Consider the following 18,840-nt stretch of genomic DNA (forward strand, 5'->3'; position numbering starts at 1 on the left):
AGGTGACTAACCTCTCCTAGATGGGAGTCTCCCAGGGGTCCTTTAGTCTCCGTGTTGGCAATGATCACCTTCACTCCAGGAAGGATCTGTAACAGCAGGAAGTCAAAGCTTTAGAAAGGAGGAACCTGTCTGCAGCGAAGTGTTTCAGTGCCTGTTTACATGATGACGTACCTTCCCAGACTCCATCAGAGGTAAACTGTGTGGCGACCCTCTCTCTACCAGACGAACCCTGAGGAAACAAAAGAACAAACTGAGCAATTTCACATCTGCATTTTAATTGGGTTTGTTAGTGTTGCTGTGCCCAGCTGCTCTGCTGTTATACCAAATCTTAAGTCTAGATGTATGTGCAGGTTATCTGTATAGAGCGTTATTTCAGCCCTGACCTGAGCTCTGACAGGTTCTCATTGAGAAGTGGAACCATCTATGTTCCACCCTGTATGTTAATGTATGATCATTGTGGAATTTATTTTGTGTTTTTCTTTTCTGTTATTATGCATTTCCATCTGTTTTTCATCCTTGTATTTGTATTTTATTGCGCAAAGCACCTCCCATGAGTCGTGTTCTTAATAAAGTTGGAATTGAATTCTATTTCTCAACATAAAAAAGTGTGCAAAATGGTCAAAACTGTTCAGATTGAAAAATGCAATCATTTTATGTGCAAGCATTATACAGGTACATCTCAAAACATTAGAATATCGTGAAAAAGTTAAATATTATTTGTCAATTATTTCAGAAAGTGAAACTATATTAGATTACTATATAGATTCTTTAGATTATATAGTGTTTTCATTATAAGTCATATAAGTCATCATATAAATTACAATAAAAACAGGCTTGAAATATTTAATTCTATGCATAATGCATCTATGTAATGTATGAGTTTCACTTTCTGAAATGACTGACAAAAAATCTTGAACTTCTTCATGATATTCTCATTTTTTGACATGTACCTGTACTTGCAAAATGCATCAGGCAGCCTTAACGTGTCCACTTTTATATCTAAAAGAAAACATAGCTGTAGTGGAGCTCCCTACCTATCATGTCGCAGAGCTCTCATGTCCACGTAAACAGTAGTGGGGTCTGGTCCAGCCGTGCCCTGGAGGAAAACAAGCAGAGTGGAACATGAGATGATAATGTAACTCTTACAATCCTGACATTAAAGGGATAGTTTGGATTTTTTGAAGTGGGGTTGTATGAGGTACGTATCCATAGTCAGTGTATCAGCTGCAGTAGATGGTGGTCAGCATGCCCCGAGACTAGTAGATAAAATGATGGCTAAAATATAAATATAAATATATTCTGCAGCAGTAAGCTTAGCACGTGTGTCTGTACTGCCCTACAAAGTCTAACTGCAGTAATTAATCAAAGGGTAAAACTGAGAAAAACTGCTTTAAAGTTTTTTAATGTGTTTTAACTGGCCAGACAAATGGGTTATTGGTAGGTAAGTGATATGACACTTATTTCTACATGTTTTGATGATGTAATATTTATGCTCAAAAATCACGACAATTTATTTGACCTTTGACCCCAAAAATGTAGTTACTGCACTCTGGTTTTGCTGTAAAATGTTCTAATAGTAATGATAAACAGAGTGCAGTAACTACAATGTTGTTGTCTTCTTTCAGCTTTTATATTTAATTTTCCGTGAATAAACATTTTTATTAGTTGATTTTGTTATAAGAGTATTTAAAAGAATTTAACAGCTCTATTGAAAGATTTGTGCATTTTAGACGTAATATGATAAAGTTATGTTATATTTAGTCTTGATATGATTTTATCTCACTTTTTTACTTGGTCACTATCTAGATAATAATTTCCCCTTCAAATAAACTTATAATTATATTATTATTATTATTATTATTAATAATAATAAATAACTTTTTATTATTCTTGTCTTCACCATTCAACACAATTAATAAATACAAGGCTACACTCTATCACAGTCAAAGTGAAGTTACTTGGTTTTATGTTTACATATATATATATGTGTATATATATATATATATATATATATATATATATATAATGTACACAAATCAGACCGTGGTAAGTGAACTTACTTTTGTTTTGAGTTGGATTTTGTAGTTGCTGCAATTTTTACGTCATTATTTCTCAGAAATAAAGCAAAATTGAAATCTAAAACTCAACCAAAAATGTTGTTACTGCAGTTCGGCTTTGCAGGGCAGAATACTCCTGCTGCTTCTCCAGACTTGATGCATGTCGACCACCACCTACTGTAGTTAATACACTGACTCTGGATCAGTTCCTCATACGACCACACTTCAATAAATCTGATTTATTCCTTCAATGCTGTGAGCTGCCTGAGTGGACGGAGGTGGAAGCTGCTTATGATACAACTGTTGACAAAGCGGGGGGGGGGGGGGGGGGGGGGGCAGCCAGAAGCCAACCAGCCGGGATAGTTAGGACTTTGGCAAAACTCAACCATGTAGCCACAGACAGTGTAAGTACCTGCACAGTTAAACCCTCCTGCTCTAATGCTGCAAGTTTGTTTCCATACAAATTAAAAAATGGTTGGTAAAAAAGCTACAGAGCCAGTTATTAGAAGCCGTCAGGAAAGTGTTAATAAACTGTAGTTTATTTCCCTCAAACGTTTATCTTCTGTGACAAAAAAAAGGCACTTAAATGTCAGAACATTTCTAACTGTTTGTTTTGATTAAATGTCTACAGCTCTGAATTCTAATTGAGCCGTTTCTCAAGTGCAGATTCTGCTTGTCAGATATTGATTCCTTCTGCTGTGGGATTTGTCATTGTTACTGTTGTTAGACTAGTCACAACATATTATGGTTTCCATCACTCCTTCTAGCATCGAGCTGCTGAATGGTGGTCTATGAGATCAAACCAAACAGAGAGCAGCCGGATTCAGTTTGTTGGGATGCTTCAGCAACATTGTTTTTTGTTTTGCCATAATCTGATCTGACTTGCTTAAATAAAAGTGCATCAGCTAATAGTTTTTAGGGCTGTACCGAAAAGTTCAAAGCTTCAATTATCACGTTTTCATTAAAATTCTACAATTAACATTATTTTGCATATCTGTTCATTCAGCTTTAACCCAGCATTTCGGCACAGTTGAAGATAAAGATTAGACTACAGTAATAATATACTTATTATACTTATTATAGTATAACATTTGTACAATTAGAGTCTAATGATGGCTGCATGGGATCGTCTCAGACTTGTGTGTATTTTAAGCAATAGCTCTGTGTGTAATGTCCAAAAGGCTAAATCTATTTAAAAAAGATATGTGTCAATATGTTTTTATCTAATTAGATATTCTGCTTCAGTCTATATTTTTTAATATTTAGCCTATAAAAAAAATTTTCAGTCCGGTTAAAAAACTGTTTGCTCTCCCGCTTACAGCACACGTCTGTATTAAAGGGGCGGTCTAGCAGTATTTTGTAGTATTTATGTTGACAGAATTGATGAGTTATATTCATTAAAAATAAAAATGGAATGAAATGAATACCTGTATTCAAACCGTGAATTACTGGAGTTTAAGATTTTTTGGGGGGTGATAAAATATAACGACAGATATTCAAACGTTTCATTCAAAAAACCTCAACAGAAGCTTCAAATGTAAAAAAAACAACAACATTGTGTACAGCCCTTCTACTGTCAGATATTCTTTCCTTTTATAAACCTGGTCATCATGTTGGCTCATTGATATAGCTGAAGAAAGGAAACTGTGTGTATATTGTGTATTATTGTTAATGAGACGTTTCATTCCAAAGTAAATTATTAGGGATTTGAAAGGGGAAAAACAAAGAAGAGTAACTGCTCTCACTAAACGATTACTGGTGTGAAAGATGAGGCAACAGAAAAACAGAATATCCATCACATTAATAACTAAATTATGTATTATTCTACCCACTACAACTAAATCAAACACTACGCAGAGCAAATTGTTGTAAATGGAAAAAAACTGAAACAGCAAAAAATACATAAACGATTCTTCTTCTTCTATGTGAATGTTTGTATCACACTGTGTAATAAATATCATACGGTCTGACATGGTGCTACCAAAATAACTGGATCACAGCAGAGTTCATGCTGCTAGCTCATGGTTTAATGTCGTCATAAAGCAATGGTTGAGAGCCAGACGCTACAGGGACGACTCGGCTAAAAAAATGAACAGCGGTAAGGTAAAGTTGAAGCTTGTCAAGAGAAAAACCAAGAGAAAAATCAGTGAATTAAGGTTAAAGCATGTTCAGAAATCATGCAAGATAAACAAACATGAACATGGACACACACACACACAGACACACACACACACACACACAGACACACACAGACCCAGCGGCAGCCCAAAGAGCAAACAGCAACTCTTATCCTACAGTTACCTGCTCAGCCAGTTTCCCTAACCTGTTGGGCTGACGGGACAGGGCAGGACAGATAAATAAAGATAGATAGATATATTTATGTACGTGGATACACATGCACACACTCACACACACATACAGAAATAAACAAGATCAACAGGAATTGGGAGAATCAAATAAAAGAGGAGGACAGATTAAGAACAGTCACACTGAGAAGCAGCTCAGTGAATCATCCAAAAACCGTACAAACCTATATGAGGTATAATTTACTTTAAATTGATCATGTTTTTCATGTTAAATCTCAAACTCAAAGTAACTAAAGATGGCAGCAAAATGTAGTGGAGTAAAAAGTCCAATAATTGCCTCAAAATTTGGTGGAGTAGAAGTATAAAGTTACATAAAACTGGTTAAGTACCTCAAAATTGTACTTAAGTACACTGCCCTACAAAGTCTAACTGCAGTTACTACACAAAGGGTTAAACTGAGAAAAACTGCTTTTAAGTTTTTAACATGTTTTAACTGGCCAGCCATATGGGTTATAGGTAGGTAAGTGATATGACACTTATTTCTACATGTATTGATGATGTAATTTTTTACACTCAAAAATCATGACGGTTTATTTGACCTTTGACCCCAAAAATGTAGTTACTGCTCTCTGGTTTTGCTGTAAAAGGTTCTAATAGTAATGAGTGCAGTAACTATAATGTTGTTGTCTTCTTTCAACTTTTATATTTAGTTTTCTGTGAATAAAAATTTTCAAATTGATTGTCTTTAAAAGTGTTTAACAACTCTATTCAATTCTATCTATTTGTGTATTTAAGACTTAATATCATAGAGTAATGTTATATTTTAGTCTTAATATAATTTCATCTCACTTTTTTTTTACTTAATCACTATCTAGATAATAATTTCCCTATCAAGTTTGTAGTTACTGCAATTTTTATATAATTATTTCTCTGAATTAAAGCAAAATTTTAATCTAACATTTTGTCACAAGATAAAACAGACATCAAGGAGTTAATTTTTAGTTATAACTCAATTTTGACCAAAAATGTAGTTACTGCAGTTAGGCTTTGTAGGACAGTATAAAGCTTTATAAATTTCACTTAACCTCAAATTACTTGGTAAGTAAGTTGAATTATATGATTATAATATTTACTCCTTTATTCCATTAATGATCCAATGGCCTATCAGCCGGACTGGACAACTTTTCATCTGTCTGTAGGCTGTAGCAGGCTCAGTTTGAAGACTATAGTGAAGATATCATATTATATATGGTATCATATGAAACTAGAAAGAATCCTTTGGTGTCCTGTCATGCTGTCTTGTCACTAAAGTGGCTAAATAAATACCGCTCCAAAAGTTAGTGAGGGAAAAACTGACATGGCCATTTTAAACTGGACCTCTGACTTCAAGAATTAATGGATTGCCAATCCTTCATTTTTCGAGGATTTATATCTGAATGGTTGCATAGTTCATTTCCAGTTTACCAACCCTCTTTTCTTCCCCGTTGTCCTCCACCAGCTGCTTACCTGCAAACATATGGCCACATTCACCCTGCAGCCGAAGGTGGTGCTGACTGCGCGTGGTGAAAGCCCCAAGTCCTTGAAGATCTTAGAGAAGGACTGAGTGAGAGCGATGCGGGGCCTCTCCTCTGCCACCACCATGCACGTACGCACGCAAGACAGGTTCACATTTCTCAGCTGGAGATAGAAATAAAAGAAGAAGAGCTGGATCAGTAAAACAAGTGCTAATGTTGTGAGAACACACTGCAATTAAAGTAATAATGTAACATTATTTCTCAATTTGCAAAGACGACTGTGGGTGCATTTAAACTAGGAATACCAAGAGAAGATGAATGGTTACATCTTCAAATTTATCTATAAAAGCAAGAAGTGTCTGTGTGTGTGTGTGTGCGTGTGTGTGTGTGTGTAGGTCATATCTCTCTGACCGTTAGTCAGACTGACCTCAGATTTTGTATGTGGCTTGCGCATGGCACGAAGGTGTGCATCCTCGATTTTGAAGATTTTTGGATTCATTTTTTAAAATATCATTATTCACGTAGGACGTGTTGCGGCATTGCACTGTTTCCGATCGGACGCCTTTTAGGGGAACTCCGCCCCCTTTTCGGGGAGCTCCGCCCCATTGTGTGATAGGCCTACACCTGGTCAGTAACACAATTCACTCTGGATTTCCACCCTGACTCATCTCATCTGGAAGTCTATTTAGCCTACCTATCTTTAGGAGTTTTAAAGTTGCTACAAGGTTCAATTTTCCAATAATATTCAGCAAATATCAATGTTCAATGTGTATGTGCTGGATGGTGTGGTACCTTATGAAAAGTAAGTGTTTTATGGAGTTGCAGACGTTGTAGTGGTCTGCATGTAATGTGCAAATTCTGTTATTCGCGATTAGCATGCTAAGCGGAGATTTAGCTTTATTCACTTCTTATGTTGCATTACTATGTAATTCAGGGATGACATTCATGTTGCTTAGCGTAATACCCATAATCATTTGATATGAGATACTTACAGCAATATAGTATATCAGCTAATTGGGTTCATGTTAATGTACTTTTAGTGCAGCATACTGCGTAATGTGCTATCTCACGATTAGCATGCTAACAAATACATACTTCCTACGGGCACTGCAATAGTTAATATACTTTTTTATTAGATATATTCTACTCATTAAAGCACAGACATGATTTGTAAGAAATCCCAGTCTCAAGTGCTGCAGACAGTAATCAGCACACAGATCCAGAGGAGTGAAGTGTTTCACCCCGACTTTGTCTCTATAATGACGGCGCTGTAGCAACAGCACCACGTGGGAAAAGAAATAATTGCAGAAAACTTTTGTGGTAGAAAATGCTGCAGTTTGTTGCTTCCCCAGTGACACAACTCAACACCTGAGGAGACGAACTGACCCGCAGTGCTTCTGTCTGTGAACCCAGGCCCTTGGTGCACATCTCCATGACTGAATACGAGCAGAAGGTCACGCGCACTTTGTACTGGCTGACTGCTGCGAGCCACAGAGACGCGTTGCTCTCCAGCTCCAGAGGGGGGACCAGGATCGACTGGTGGCCTGAGTACACACTGAAACAGAAACATGCAGGAAGTCTGAGTGGGATGACATCGAGAGAAAAGGCTCCAACAGGAAATAAATCAATGTTTCTTCTATGCAAGGTTCATACACTATTTAAGTGGTCAAATTCAATCACTTTAAAGGACTTTCAAGGTCCATTTTCAAGCTTTTCCAGGACCTTAAACGGTTGTAAGTTGCATGTTTTAGATGAGTACTTTCACTCAACCATTCACAGTAATTTCACTCAACCATACCAACAGCGACGGTTTTAAACTTTTAACAACCAAAAGTACAGTTTGCTAATCTCAATATTCAATTTATTATTTTTTTAATTGAACATGTGATTATCTATAGTCAGATTGCACGACAAATACAGTAAGAATTTCAAGCACTTTATCCAAAATCCAAGCACTTTTCAAACCTTGAAAAGACGATTTGTGAGATATTGATGTCATGAACAGTAAGCATCTGAAGGTCCAGATGAGTTATGTGACTCAGATCTGGTTCCATCCTAACAAAACGTTTCTGAAGAACCAAAATTCTGTGGAGTGTAGTAGGAAAGAGCTGCTGGTTTACCTGCACAGACACCAAAGAGCGAAGCCCAGGCCGCAGTACGGGTCCAAACAGATGGCGATCTGCCGCGAAGGGTAGAGCTCACACTGCAGTTTGATGGAGCGACACAAGGCACTGGTGGCAGCATGAGACATCTAGAGGAGACGATGAGACACACAGAGACACGGATGATGCATCAAAACTGGAGTTAAATTCAACTCAACCACTGGGACAACTTTTATTTATTATTATATATTATTTTGGCTGTGTTAATGCATATGGCGTTCATTTTGGCAAGAGTGCGAGTTGTTTTTTCCCCCAAACTTCCCTCTTATGATAAGTCTATAACAGACTGTGCTGCCAAATAGAGAAAGTCAGACCCTTCAGGACAAAAATGTCCCACTGAAACCAATTAAAAGCACAATTAACCCACGGCTATTACACCATCAAATCATGCATTCTGTTATATCAGGCTTTCAGTCTAGAGCCTGCCTTCAGTATTGTAGTTTTTATTATTTTCCATCGATTGCACCATTTTCTCATGTTTGCTCTATGTGGCAAATATATGCTGTTTCCCTGGTTCCTGGTTGCAGCTAGAAGCATTCCTGCTGTGTTATGGAGCAGTTATTATGGCATTTTGGTCCTTTAAGGACATCTGTACAGCTTTTTAATGTGATGCACAAGGGTTAAAAACAACTCTATATACTGCTTATAGATAGGTATGTGAATATTAGATTTTTCATTTTTTTTTGCAATCATGTGCACATCCCTACATGCAAGTGCATATATATATACATACAATACAGGCCAAAAATATTAAAAAAAAACAGTATGAATTATTTGGACTTTTGGTATTTACTGCATGATCAGACTAGTTTCATTGAATTCAACCATTTTCCTCAATTTACCTTTAGGTATACATTGATGTTAGCAGACCATTGCTGAATAAATGTTAACAAAAGAGAAGAAGGGCTTAGTTTGAGGGTAAGAACATTTGCAAGAGTCACGACTTCAGTGCAAAATTTAGAAAAACTAATTAAATTAACAAAGACTTTGCAGTATTCACTTAAGCTCTTTGGCTTTTGAGAGTTTGCTTATAAATATAAACGAATGCCTCGTATGTGGCATGCTGTTGTTAAAGCCAGAGGAGGTTACTTTGAAGAAAGCAAAGTCTAAGCAAGAAAAAACCCCAAAACCCGAAAATTATAGCTTAAATGTGTTCTAATAAGTGACTCTTTATATAATAATCCTGTTTATTTTGTTGCAAAGTATACCAATGAAACTACGTTCTTTTTTGTACAAATTTGATCTTGCTTCCAACTTTTGGCCTGTAGTATAAACTGTATATACCTTTACTTTTCTTTAAAATAAAATTTGATTAAAAAAAAAAAAAAGCAGTGTGAAATTTTTTTATTTGGAAACTGTTCATCTGATCCAAACATTTATTTTTAAATATTTTGTTTGCTTGTAATGACAACAACCATGTTGTTGTTTTATTCAACATACTTTGACCCCTGCTAAGATGCCTGTTGTGGACACACTGAAGTCCAGGTACGCCAACATCTCTGGGGTGGGGGGCTTGTACATCTGGGGGCTCTTCTTCCTGGGGAGGTCATCTGGAGGATGAGAGGGGAGAGGAGGGAGATTGTTTAAAACAGGTATGAAGATATTTCAAAGTTTATCTGAGATTTTACAGAAACATATTAAACCAGTTCTTGCAGTGTTTGGGGTTGGGTCAGCTGCCGTGGAGCTCTCTTTATTTATTATTATTTATTGTTTATCAAACAACCAGAAGAATGTGATTTGTTTTGTGACAGCTAGAAGAATAATTCTGCTGAACTGGAAACAAAAATATCATCCAGCCTATCAAGCTTTAATGAATGATATAATGAAACATTTGCAGTTAGAAAAAATAAAATTCACCCTGAGAGGTAAGATATATACATTTTACACAATATGGCAGCCATTTATGTGCTATTACACCAAATATAATCCCATGAAAAATTAATAAATGCTAATTTTAGAAAACTTGACATCCTCCAAGTTGTATTATTAATATTTAAATATCTTTCTTTTATTTGTAAACCTTATTTTTGTTTTGATATTTGATTTGATTGAACCTAGGTTTTTGTTTGTTTTTTTGTTGTCTTTTATTGCTTTTATTTTTCTACTATCATTCTGCTCTTTCGTGTTGATTTTAAGCATACATGAACATGTACCTTCTTTATTTTTGTATGTGAATGAAAAAGAAAAAAAAAAACAATAAAAAGAAGTTTAAAGAAAAAAAAAACCTGTATGGAAATCCCAGAATATGTCCATTTTAACTATAAATGTAGAGTAGAATCTAGAAGAGTAGATAGAGTGTTGGGTAAGTGTGTATATCTCACCTGTGTCCATCACCATGGGCCAGCTCTTGATGTCCACAGCAGCAGCAGCTTCTTTGGATTTCAGCAGCTTCATTATTGCTTGAGTGGTCAGGATACACACTGATTTGCTGACCTTTAACACAAAGATTCTACAGTTTTACTTCATATACATTACATTAAATGTACACAATTTGCACGAGTCAACTTTTACATATTTCAGTTTATAAAAAGAAAATACATTTAGCAAGTTAATTGTGATAATAACTGTGCAGAGAGGAATTGAATTAGCATTTGAGCTGACTCTGTTACCTCAACAATCATCTTGACGGTGGGCAGGGTGGTGGCCAGGTTCTGGGGGTGCGGAGGTCTGACAGTGACGGGAACACAGCCAGCGTACAGACAGCCGTAGAAGGTGGCAATCAGGTCGATTCCTGCACAGAAATGTTCATATTTAAAGAAAATTGTTTGGAATTATTCACCTTGGAGCGGATCACATGTTGCCCTCAGGGAGGCGCTACAGGTGCATCAAGTCAAAAACAAACCGTTTCAAAAACCGTTTCTTCCCAAAAGAAGAACAGATATGAAAAGTTGAAAAGGTGGCAAAACAAAACAAACAAAAAAAAAACACAGCATCAAAATTCTGCTTCAAATATTCCCAGCAATAACAACCCTGAACTCTCATATGCAGTGATTTTCATACGTACTTCATACTTTATTAATGTGCAATATTTCTTTCTTTTTTAAATATACTATACCTGGCAATGTGCAATCATTTGTGCAATAAATTGTCCTTCAACGTGCAATATATCTATGAACACTGCATAGCATCATATCTGCTTCTGGCAAATTTAATTGAATTGAAAACTGTGCAGCTTACCTCCCTTTCTTGCCTATGTTCACATGATATCGTATATATATATTTTTTTCTTCTTCTTTAAATTTACTTGCCTATGTATGTTTATGTTTATATTGTATATTTTATTATTTTCTTATATTTTATATATATTTTATTTATTGTTGCACTGCTTTTTGGAGTCAGCTCTCAAATCTCATTGTACATGTGTATAGTGACAATAAAGACATCGTATTCTATTCTATTCTATTCTATTCTATGACAGCAGAAGAAATGCAGGTGCATCTCAACACATTAGAATATGATGGAAAAGTCCACTTCCAGTAGTTCAAGTCAAACAGCCCCAAACCTTTTGAATTGAATTACTGACATACATTTTATATGATATTCTAATTTATTGAGATGCACCCAGTGACACTAAAGAAACAGGACTGAGAGTAGAAGTAGCTCAGACAGCAGCAGCAGCACCTCTTACCTGGCGGGTAGACGAGTGCTACATGGTCTCCAGTGTTGAGGCGTCCCATCAGTGCTGCAGCTACTCGCTCTGCACGCTTGTGCAGCTGCAGACAGGAAGCTGTACTGGCCACCGTGCCCTGAGGAGCAAAACATAAAAACACAAGATACCTGTCATGTTACTCTTTATTTAACAGATTTAAATGTTGTAAACTGAAGAAAAACGTCAGTCTTTATCATTCTTATATGATGAATTAACCAGCAGAGACTTCTGGCAAAGTAGCTTTCACATTATTGTCTCCTGTTGCAAAGTTAATAAATTAATTGAATTAGCCAAAACAGACATAACCATCTGTTTGTTTTCTATAACAGTTTCTTAACCCTCTATGGTACAGTGCTGCCCTCAGACAACATTCCCATTTTTGGCCTGTCAGATTTCTACAATGCATGTTATTGAGTGATGCAACACTTTAAAAAAGAACGAAGAGTATAGGGAACCAATAGCAATGCTTTAATTTGTCACATGACCTCCAGGAGGCCATATTGAAACCCTTTTTGCAGACTTTTCCAAAGGAAACAGCTTTGCCATTTTGCGCCACAAAAAATCACTCAAAACGTCATTTCCTGGCCCTTTTCCATCTGGAAAATAATATATTGCTACTGATAGGTGAGTAAACCTTCATTTCTGATAGTTTCATACACTTAGACTGTTCAAGGCAACATTCAGACAAGAAACCAGTTTAAGAAGTTCCTTTTCTAATGTTTTTAAATTTAAAATGTTATGTATTGTACCCTGTTGAAGCTACTGAATCTTTTACACATATTTATTAAATAAATGATGTTCAAATTAATTTAAAAAACTTTCTTTTTCACTTGTGCACCGTTATGGTATGATGTTGCCCCGACAACAAACCCCAAAAACTTCTGAATTTTTTTTTACAGATTATGTTTATTTAGTCTATTTTAAGAAAAAAAGTTTTTTTTCCTAACTGGCATCATAATGCGTACCATAGAGGGTTAACAGAATTCCTGTAAATAAAGGATATCACAATGAGCTGTACCTTAGCATTGAGAACGAGGAACAGAGGATGGTCTGGAGTGGCCTGAGCTCTCCACTGCAGCACATCTTGTATGTACAGGAACTAAAGAGGAGAGAGACAAACAAGTTTAGCTACAGAGAAATGAGAGTAACACACAGCAGAGACAGACACAAACTAAGGAAATGATGAATCGCTACAAAAACAATGTAGAATTAATGGAGCATGGTGGCACAAGATGGGTCGTTGTGATTAAGGGATGACAGATGTGATTGGGTATGGTATGTGTGAAGCTGAGGGGGGTAATGGAAGTGGAAACTGAATTACACAACACCGGAGTTCATTGGGATAACTCAGACAGCAGGAAGTTAAACCCATGTCCTCTCCATCAGCTGTATGTGTTTCAGATTCCACAGTATGGATCCTTACCTGTGTCTGCAGTGTGTGTGTGGAGGTGATGAGTGGGTGAAATGAGGATGACTACTATCTACCTTACGTGCCTGGTCATTGTCCTCTAGCTGGGCCACGTCTCTCCCACAGGCCTGTGCTATCCTCTTGCCTGCCACCAGGTTTCCCACTATCATAGAAGCAGGACCGACCTCTGTCCAGCACAACCACATTCAGTTGGGTTAGCTTTTACACTCATATCAACAGAAATATAAAGACAGCAACAGAAAAATGTAGATACAGTCATGGTTAATATTATTAGACTTTTGTTTTCTTCAAATACCTTGTTTATTTTAACACCTGGTACAACTAAAGGTTCATTTGTTTGGACAAATATAATGATAACAACAAAAATATCTCATCACGTTAGCTGGTCACAGTAGCCGGTCGCATTAGCCGGTTGCATTAGTTGGTCGCATTTGCCAGCCACAGTAGCCGGTCTCATTAGCCAGTTGCACTAGCTGGTCGCAGTGGCTGGTCACGTTAGCTGGTCGCATTAGCCTGTCGCATTTGCCAGCCGCAGCAGCCAGTCACATTAGCCGGTCGCTGTAGCCGGTCAGGTTAGCCGGTTGCATTATCCTGTCGCATTTGCCAGTCGCAGTAGCCAGTCACATTGGGCGGTCGAAACGATGCATATCACCACCCAGTGTTAAGGAGGAGGACACGTTCCCGTTAGTTATTCGATTTTCTCAGTTGCACTAAACTGTGCATGTAAACACACTGATTTTCAAGAAAACCATGTAAAATGTCTAAATATCAGCTTTAAAATTGAACTCTTATAAGATATTTTCGTTGTTATCATTATATTTGTCCAAATGCACAAATGTACCTTAAGTTGTACCAGGCATTAAAATGAACAAGAAATTAGAGAAAACAAGGGTGGTCTAATAATTTTTTCCTTGACAGCATTATGAGCCTTCGTGCTATGTTTCCATGCTGGGGCGTCTGGCGGTCTACCTGGCTGTTTTTGTCTCGGCTTGGGCAGGTTGGTGACACACGTGTGAGGGCACATGAGGACGTTGCAGGGATGCAAGGCGCCCTCAAGGAAACGCTGTTTGGTCTCAGATATGTGGATGCCACCCAGAGGAGCCTTGGGGAGCGTGTTGGCAGGCACCAGAGCCAGGCAGTAGACCCCGACCTGGTGGATGCTGTCTATGGCCTGGAAACAGACAGAGGGGAAGTGGAGATCAGCAAAGATGTCAAGTAAATTGTAAAGTTGTTTTAATTGTATGATAAAAACAATATTCATCACAGGGATGTTTTCACTTGTTGTTATTCTTGTTTTTATATTAATGTATTTTATATGCATATGCAGATTAGATAATAAAACACATCAACACAGAGTTTGACAGTTTTTCAGCTTTGACAGCGGTTTAGTATTCTTCACCAACATAACTACAAAGAATGCAAGAAGGCTTGACTGATTTTCTTATCCTCGAGCTGCATAGCAATGGCATCATTAAAAACCTTTCTTAATGCATTCAAGGAACCTTCAACACCCAGATTTAATAATAATCCACTGTAATAAATGATCACAAGGATGTTTGAAGGTACTGCAAGTTGTTTTTTTTATATGATTCATTCTTCGAAGGTGGACAATCAATCCAAAACTTTGTGACATGCTGTAGACATGACTGTGAGAAGTAATATTGACTAGCCTGGTTTTTGAAGTAGAAGACAGCTACAAAAAACGAGTGATTGCGTTAACATGGAAAAACATTGGTAAACCAAGCATATCACAGTGGTTTAAGGAATTATCTTTATGTTTGCCCCTGGAAAGAATTACATACACGCTTAAGAATAAACAAGAGGTGCTTCAAAGAGTATGGGGACGTTTTATACATTATATTAAGAATAATAATTTGGCTCATTTAATAAACGAACCTGGAGCAGAATAATTTTACCCTCTGCATATCTATACTTCTTTTCATTTGCTCTATACTCATGTACCCTTTTTTGAATGGATCCTCAAGGACTCTTGTTCTTAAACTATGCTACCTTTGGCCGCCATGTTCTTGTATGTTGGCATGTTTTGTATTTTTCTTGTGACCAATGTGTCAATTTTGTAAATCAAAACTCAATAAATATATTGTTGAAAAAAAGAAGACAGCTACAAGATTGGTAAGGTTTCTGGAATATTTTTTCTTGAGGTTTGATGGGGATTTAAGTTAAATGTAGGTCTTTAGAGTGTCCTTCTTGAATAAAGCAGTCCTTTAGTTATCTTCGTCCACTGTAAGTGATGTGAAAAAAAAAAAGTCAGAGCACAGTGGGCACCTGAAGGACGCGGCTCATCCACTGGAAGCTGTCTTCCTCGGAGGCGTCTGGCCTCTGCTCTGCCACCACAACGATCCTCTCGTCATGCAGTACCGACACAGAAAACACCGCTATCCTGGAAAACACAGCATAAAAAACACTGTTACAGCTGGATTGTACTAATCCAATCAAACTGCTCAATTGCAGCAATCCTGCAAACAGTAGAGATTAGGCAGAGACTTCTTTTACCTCCCCCTGTACACAAACTTCATGGGCTCCACTGCCAGCGCCGTGGCAACAACATCATCGGCATTGTGTCTCCGCCCACTGACCACCATGAGCCCATCCATCTTCCCCACAACAAACACGAGGCTGTCCTGTTGGGAAACACAAAGCACGTACTGTTAGATGGATAAATCTCATGCGGCAACCTCCGGGTCTGAGCAGGGAGGCAAACCAGGAAGTGCCTTAAGCTGCATTCTACCCAAAATTCCAGCAGGGGGCGCTAAGTGTGGCTGCAAAAACATTTCTGTACATTCATTTCAATACAAAATGAGAAAAATTCTCACTTGATTTATTACCTCAGAACTTTTTTTTAGGACAACACTATGGTCTCAATCACTAGTAAAAAATCTTCTTCAGGACAATTTGATGTTAATAGTGTAAATAATGGCCCCATTTAGAAGAAAATAGAAGATAAAGAATTGTATGATTTGGGGCGTGGCTAACTTTGATTGACTAAAAAGGCGAGCCGTCTTCAGGAGAGAAGCAGAACAATGCGTATCCACGGCAACTAGTCAATAAAGTTATATATAATGTTATATAGATATAAAAAAGGACGTTTAGCGGTTTGGTCTCCCTTTAACTGTATTTTCACTTAATGACAGTTTATTTGAACGTTTTGTACATTAATTGTCTTGTTCAGCGTTTGGTTGGACTAACAGACACTCCAAGGAGTCGCTGCTCAATTCTGAGGTCAGTAACATACATTTTATGTACCTATGTATGGTAGATCTTGACTTTCACTCTAAAGCAGAGTTTGCATGCATAAAACTAGCAGGAGACATTGGTACATTGGATTCTGAAGAGTTCCTAAAGTGAAAATAACTCTAATTTCTGCTTTCCAGCTCAAGAATAAAACCAACATAATTTGGCTATTTTATACCCAATATTTTCTTCACTCATTGTGGTCTGGCCCTGGAGGAATTTGGCTTGTGACAGATCCAATCTCTGTTTGGCTGTATGAAATATGCTTCTCTCCTTTGCTGAATTTAAAGTGTAAAACAACAACAATTTACTGTTACAACTTGAGGTTTCTAAGAAAACAAACCTCTCTGTGGACAGTTTTCATTGTAACTAGATTATATTCTACTGGAGGAACAGTCACATTGAAAACTGTGAACAGAGAAGGATGCACTGCTATTTTCAGATAAAATACTATTTTTTTTCCTCCATTTCATTAATGTCCTTAGAGGCAGACTGTATATCTCAAACACTGAACACATCAAAATTAAAGCTATCTGCATGGCAAGATACCCCAAAAGGTTTGTTTTGTGATTTAAAAGAAATTACTTTTCACCTGGGACTGGAGCAAGATGAGTAAATTGAAAATTTCAAAAAGACATGCCATAAGAAAGACATTAAAGTAAAGTATAGTTTAAAAACTGCATATTAATGAGGTGGAACGTACTGGTCCCACGAAGCCCAGCAGTGAGGTCCTGGTAAATGGTCTGTCGCTGATGGGAATCCCAGATGTTGTTACTGGGATGGTCTGCAAATAACAGAAAAAAGTTAAAAACAATCCATGGATGAAGAAATTCTAAGTACATTTTCATTGCCTTTACTTGAAATAATAATAGAAGGTAAAAGGTAAGCATTGGTACATGATTATTTGGCAATCAATCATTCTAAATATGCTGTGTGGATAAAGATGATGACTGTATTAGTTGAAGTCACCCAAAACCAACAGAATGTCACTTCATGCAGACTATTTCTGACTTTATTATGCTGAAAATACAATATCGCCATAATTATTTGATATTTTCAACAAGATAACAAGGTTTTATCCAGCAGAAGATATATATAAATAAACAGGGGCATGGATGATATACAGAGTTATTAGTTGCACATTTTGAAATACAATATTTATGTTAACGTTCTCAGACCTGAATAGTCCCAGAAATAAGACACTTACCTCAAAGATGTTCTTGGTCATGCCCGGGAGGCCGTAGTAAGCTACGCCCGTGCTACCTGAGCTCACGCAGATCTCTCCCACCTCATCTGTCTGACAGAGATAGGGTGTCCCCTCCACCCGCACCACACACACCAGAGCTGGAGACACATAATGATGACAGGAGGGTGGGACATTAGGAAATGTTTAGTACTGTTGAAAGCTGATGTCTAAATTCAGGGTTCCCACACATTTTCGTGCACACAATTTCAAAACTTTTCCATTACTTTAAAACAAATTGTACGGTGGCCCTGAGAGCTCACAGCAACTGCAACTTAAGAAAACACATGCAAATACACAAAACACAAGCAAATTGAGAAAACATCTTCATAAATTTGACAACACAAGTGCAGCATTTAGAAAACGTGCTGCAAAGACCACAACACAACAGAAGTGTTTCCAGAGGACACTTAAAAGTGATGCACACGTCTAACCTGCGATCGATAGCATGCTACCATTAGCCGCCGAACGATAGTGTGCTAACGTTAGTGGGCTAACAAGACCAAGGCCAATTTTGTGCCATTGAGAGAAACCAACTAAAATGTTTATTATTCATTTATTTGATTTGTTTAATTGCAATGTGATTGATACGGGCTAGCGGGCTAACGCTAGCAGGCTGCGCTTGTGTTGTCAATTTGATGAAGATGTTTTCTCAATTTGCTTGTGTTTTGTGTATTTGCATGTGTTTTCTTAAGTTTCTGAGCTGTGAGCTCTCAGAGCCACCGTACAATTGCCCATAATAAAACATCCATGACCATAATTCTCAACCTTTACGTACTAGTGATGGGAGAATAAAGCCTCATGAACCCTTTTCTTTACTTTCTGAGAAAGTAAATAGATGCCATAGATGGCGCTCTGGGTTTAAATAAAAAAGGCTCCTGGAAATGAGTGTGCTTCAATTTCATTTTTGTGCACTGTACCTCCAGGCATGACCTGTCCCACATCCTGCACTGTAAGGACAGAGAGTTTCTCCTCTGTGTCCACACGGATCACACTGTGGCTCAGCCCACCCATCGACAGCACGGCCTTCCCTGGAGGAGGAACACCCATTTCTGGAGGTCTGCAGGGTGTAGACATTATTACAATTAGACTGGTTATTACTGTGACACACATGGAAGAACTTATTCCTCTTCATTTCTTCATGCCTTTCAGGTCAAACAACACACATGATGCAAATTCTATTAGTTCATAAAATGCAGCTTTTTTGAACAAGGTCTCTTTGTTTTCA

At 37.5% G+C, this 18,840-nt stretch overlaps 1 protein-coding gene across 1 annotated transcript in view; it reads right to left on the bottom strand.

Moving 5' to 3' along the window:
- dip2a (disco-interacting protein 2 homolog A) overlaps window positions 1-18,840 on the bottom strand; it is a 152,237-nt gene that overhangs the window by 5,737 nt on the left and 127,660 nt on the right. Inside the window, exons 19-37 of the mRNA XM_059343634.1 lie at window positions 18,533-18,672; window positions 17,577-17,713; window positions 17,073-17,153; window positions 15,632-15,759; window positions 15,404-15,518; window positions 14,087-14,288; window positions 13,183-13,283; window positions 12,707-12,787; window positions 11,668-11,785; window positions 10,649-10,770; window positions 10,361-10,472; window positions 9,480-9,589; window positions 7,998-8,128; window positions 7,264-7,432; window positions 5,870-6,040; window positions 4,359-4,388; window positions 1,035-1,096; window positions 172-229; window positions 12-86 (exon numbers count right to left, since the gene is read on the bottom strand). Coding sequence (XP_059199617.1) covers window positions 12-86; window positions 172-229; window positions 1,035-1,096; window positions 4,359-4,388; window positions 5,870-6,040; window positions 7,264-7,432; window positions 7,998-8,128; window positions 9,480-9,589; window positions 10,361-10,472; window positions 10,649-10,770; window positions 11,668-11,785; window positions 12,707-12,787; window positions 13,183-13,283; window positions 14,087-14,288; window positions 15,404-15,518; window positions 15,632-15,759; window positions 17,073-17,153; window positions 17,577-17,713; window positions 18,533-18,672 — 2,143 coding nt within the window. The remainder of the gene's footprint in view (window positions 1-11; window positions 87-171; window positions 230-1,034; window positions 1,097-4,358; window positions 4,389-5,869; window positions 6,041-7,263; window positions 7,433-7,997; window positions 8,129-9,479; window positions 9,590-10,360; window positions 10,473-10,648; window positions 10,771-11,667; window positions 11,786-12,706; window positions 12,788-13,182; window positions 13,284-14,086; window positions 14,289-15,403; window positions 15,519-15,631; window positions 15,760-17,072; window positions 17,154-17,576; window positions 17,714-18,532; window positions 18,673-18,840) is intronic.

The sequence above is a fragment of the Centropristis striata genome, chromosome 10 (genome assembly GCF_030273125.1).
Source record: "Centropristis striata isolate RG_2023a ecotype Rhode Island chromosome 10, C.striata_1.0, whole genome shotgun sequence".
NCBI lineage: Eukaryota > Metazoa > Chordata > Actinopteri > Perciformes > Serranidae > Centropristis > Centropristis striata.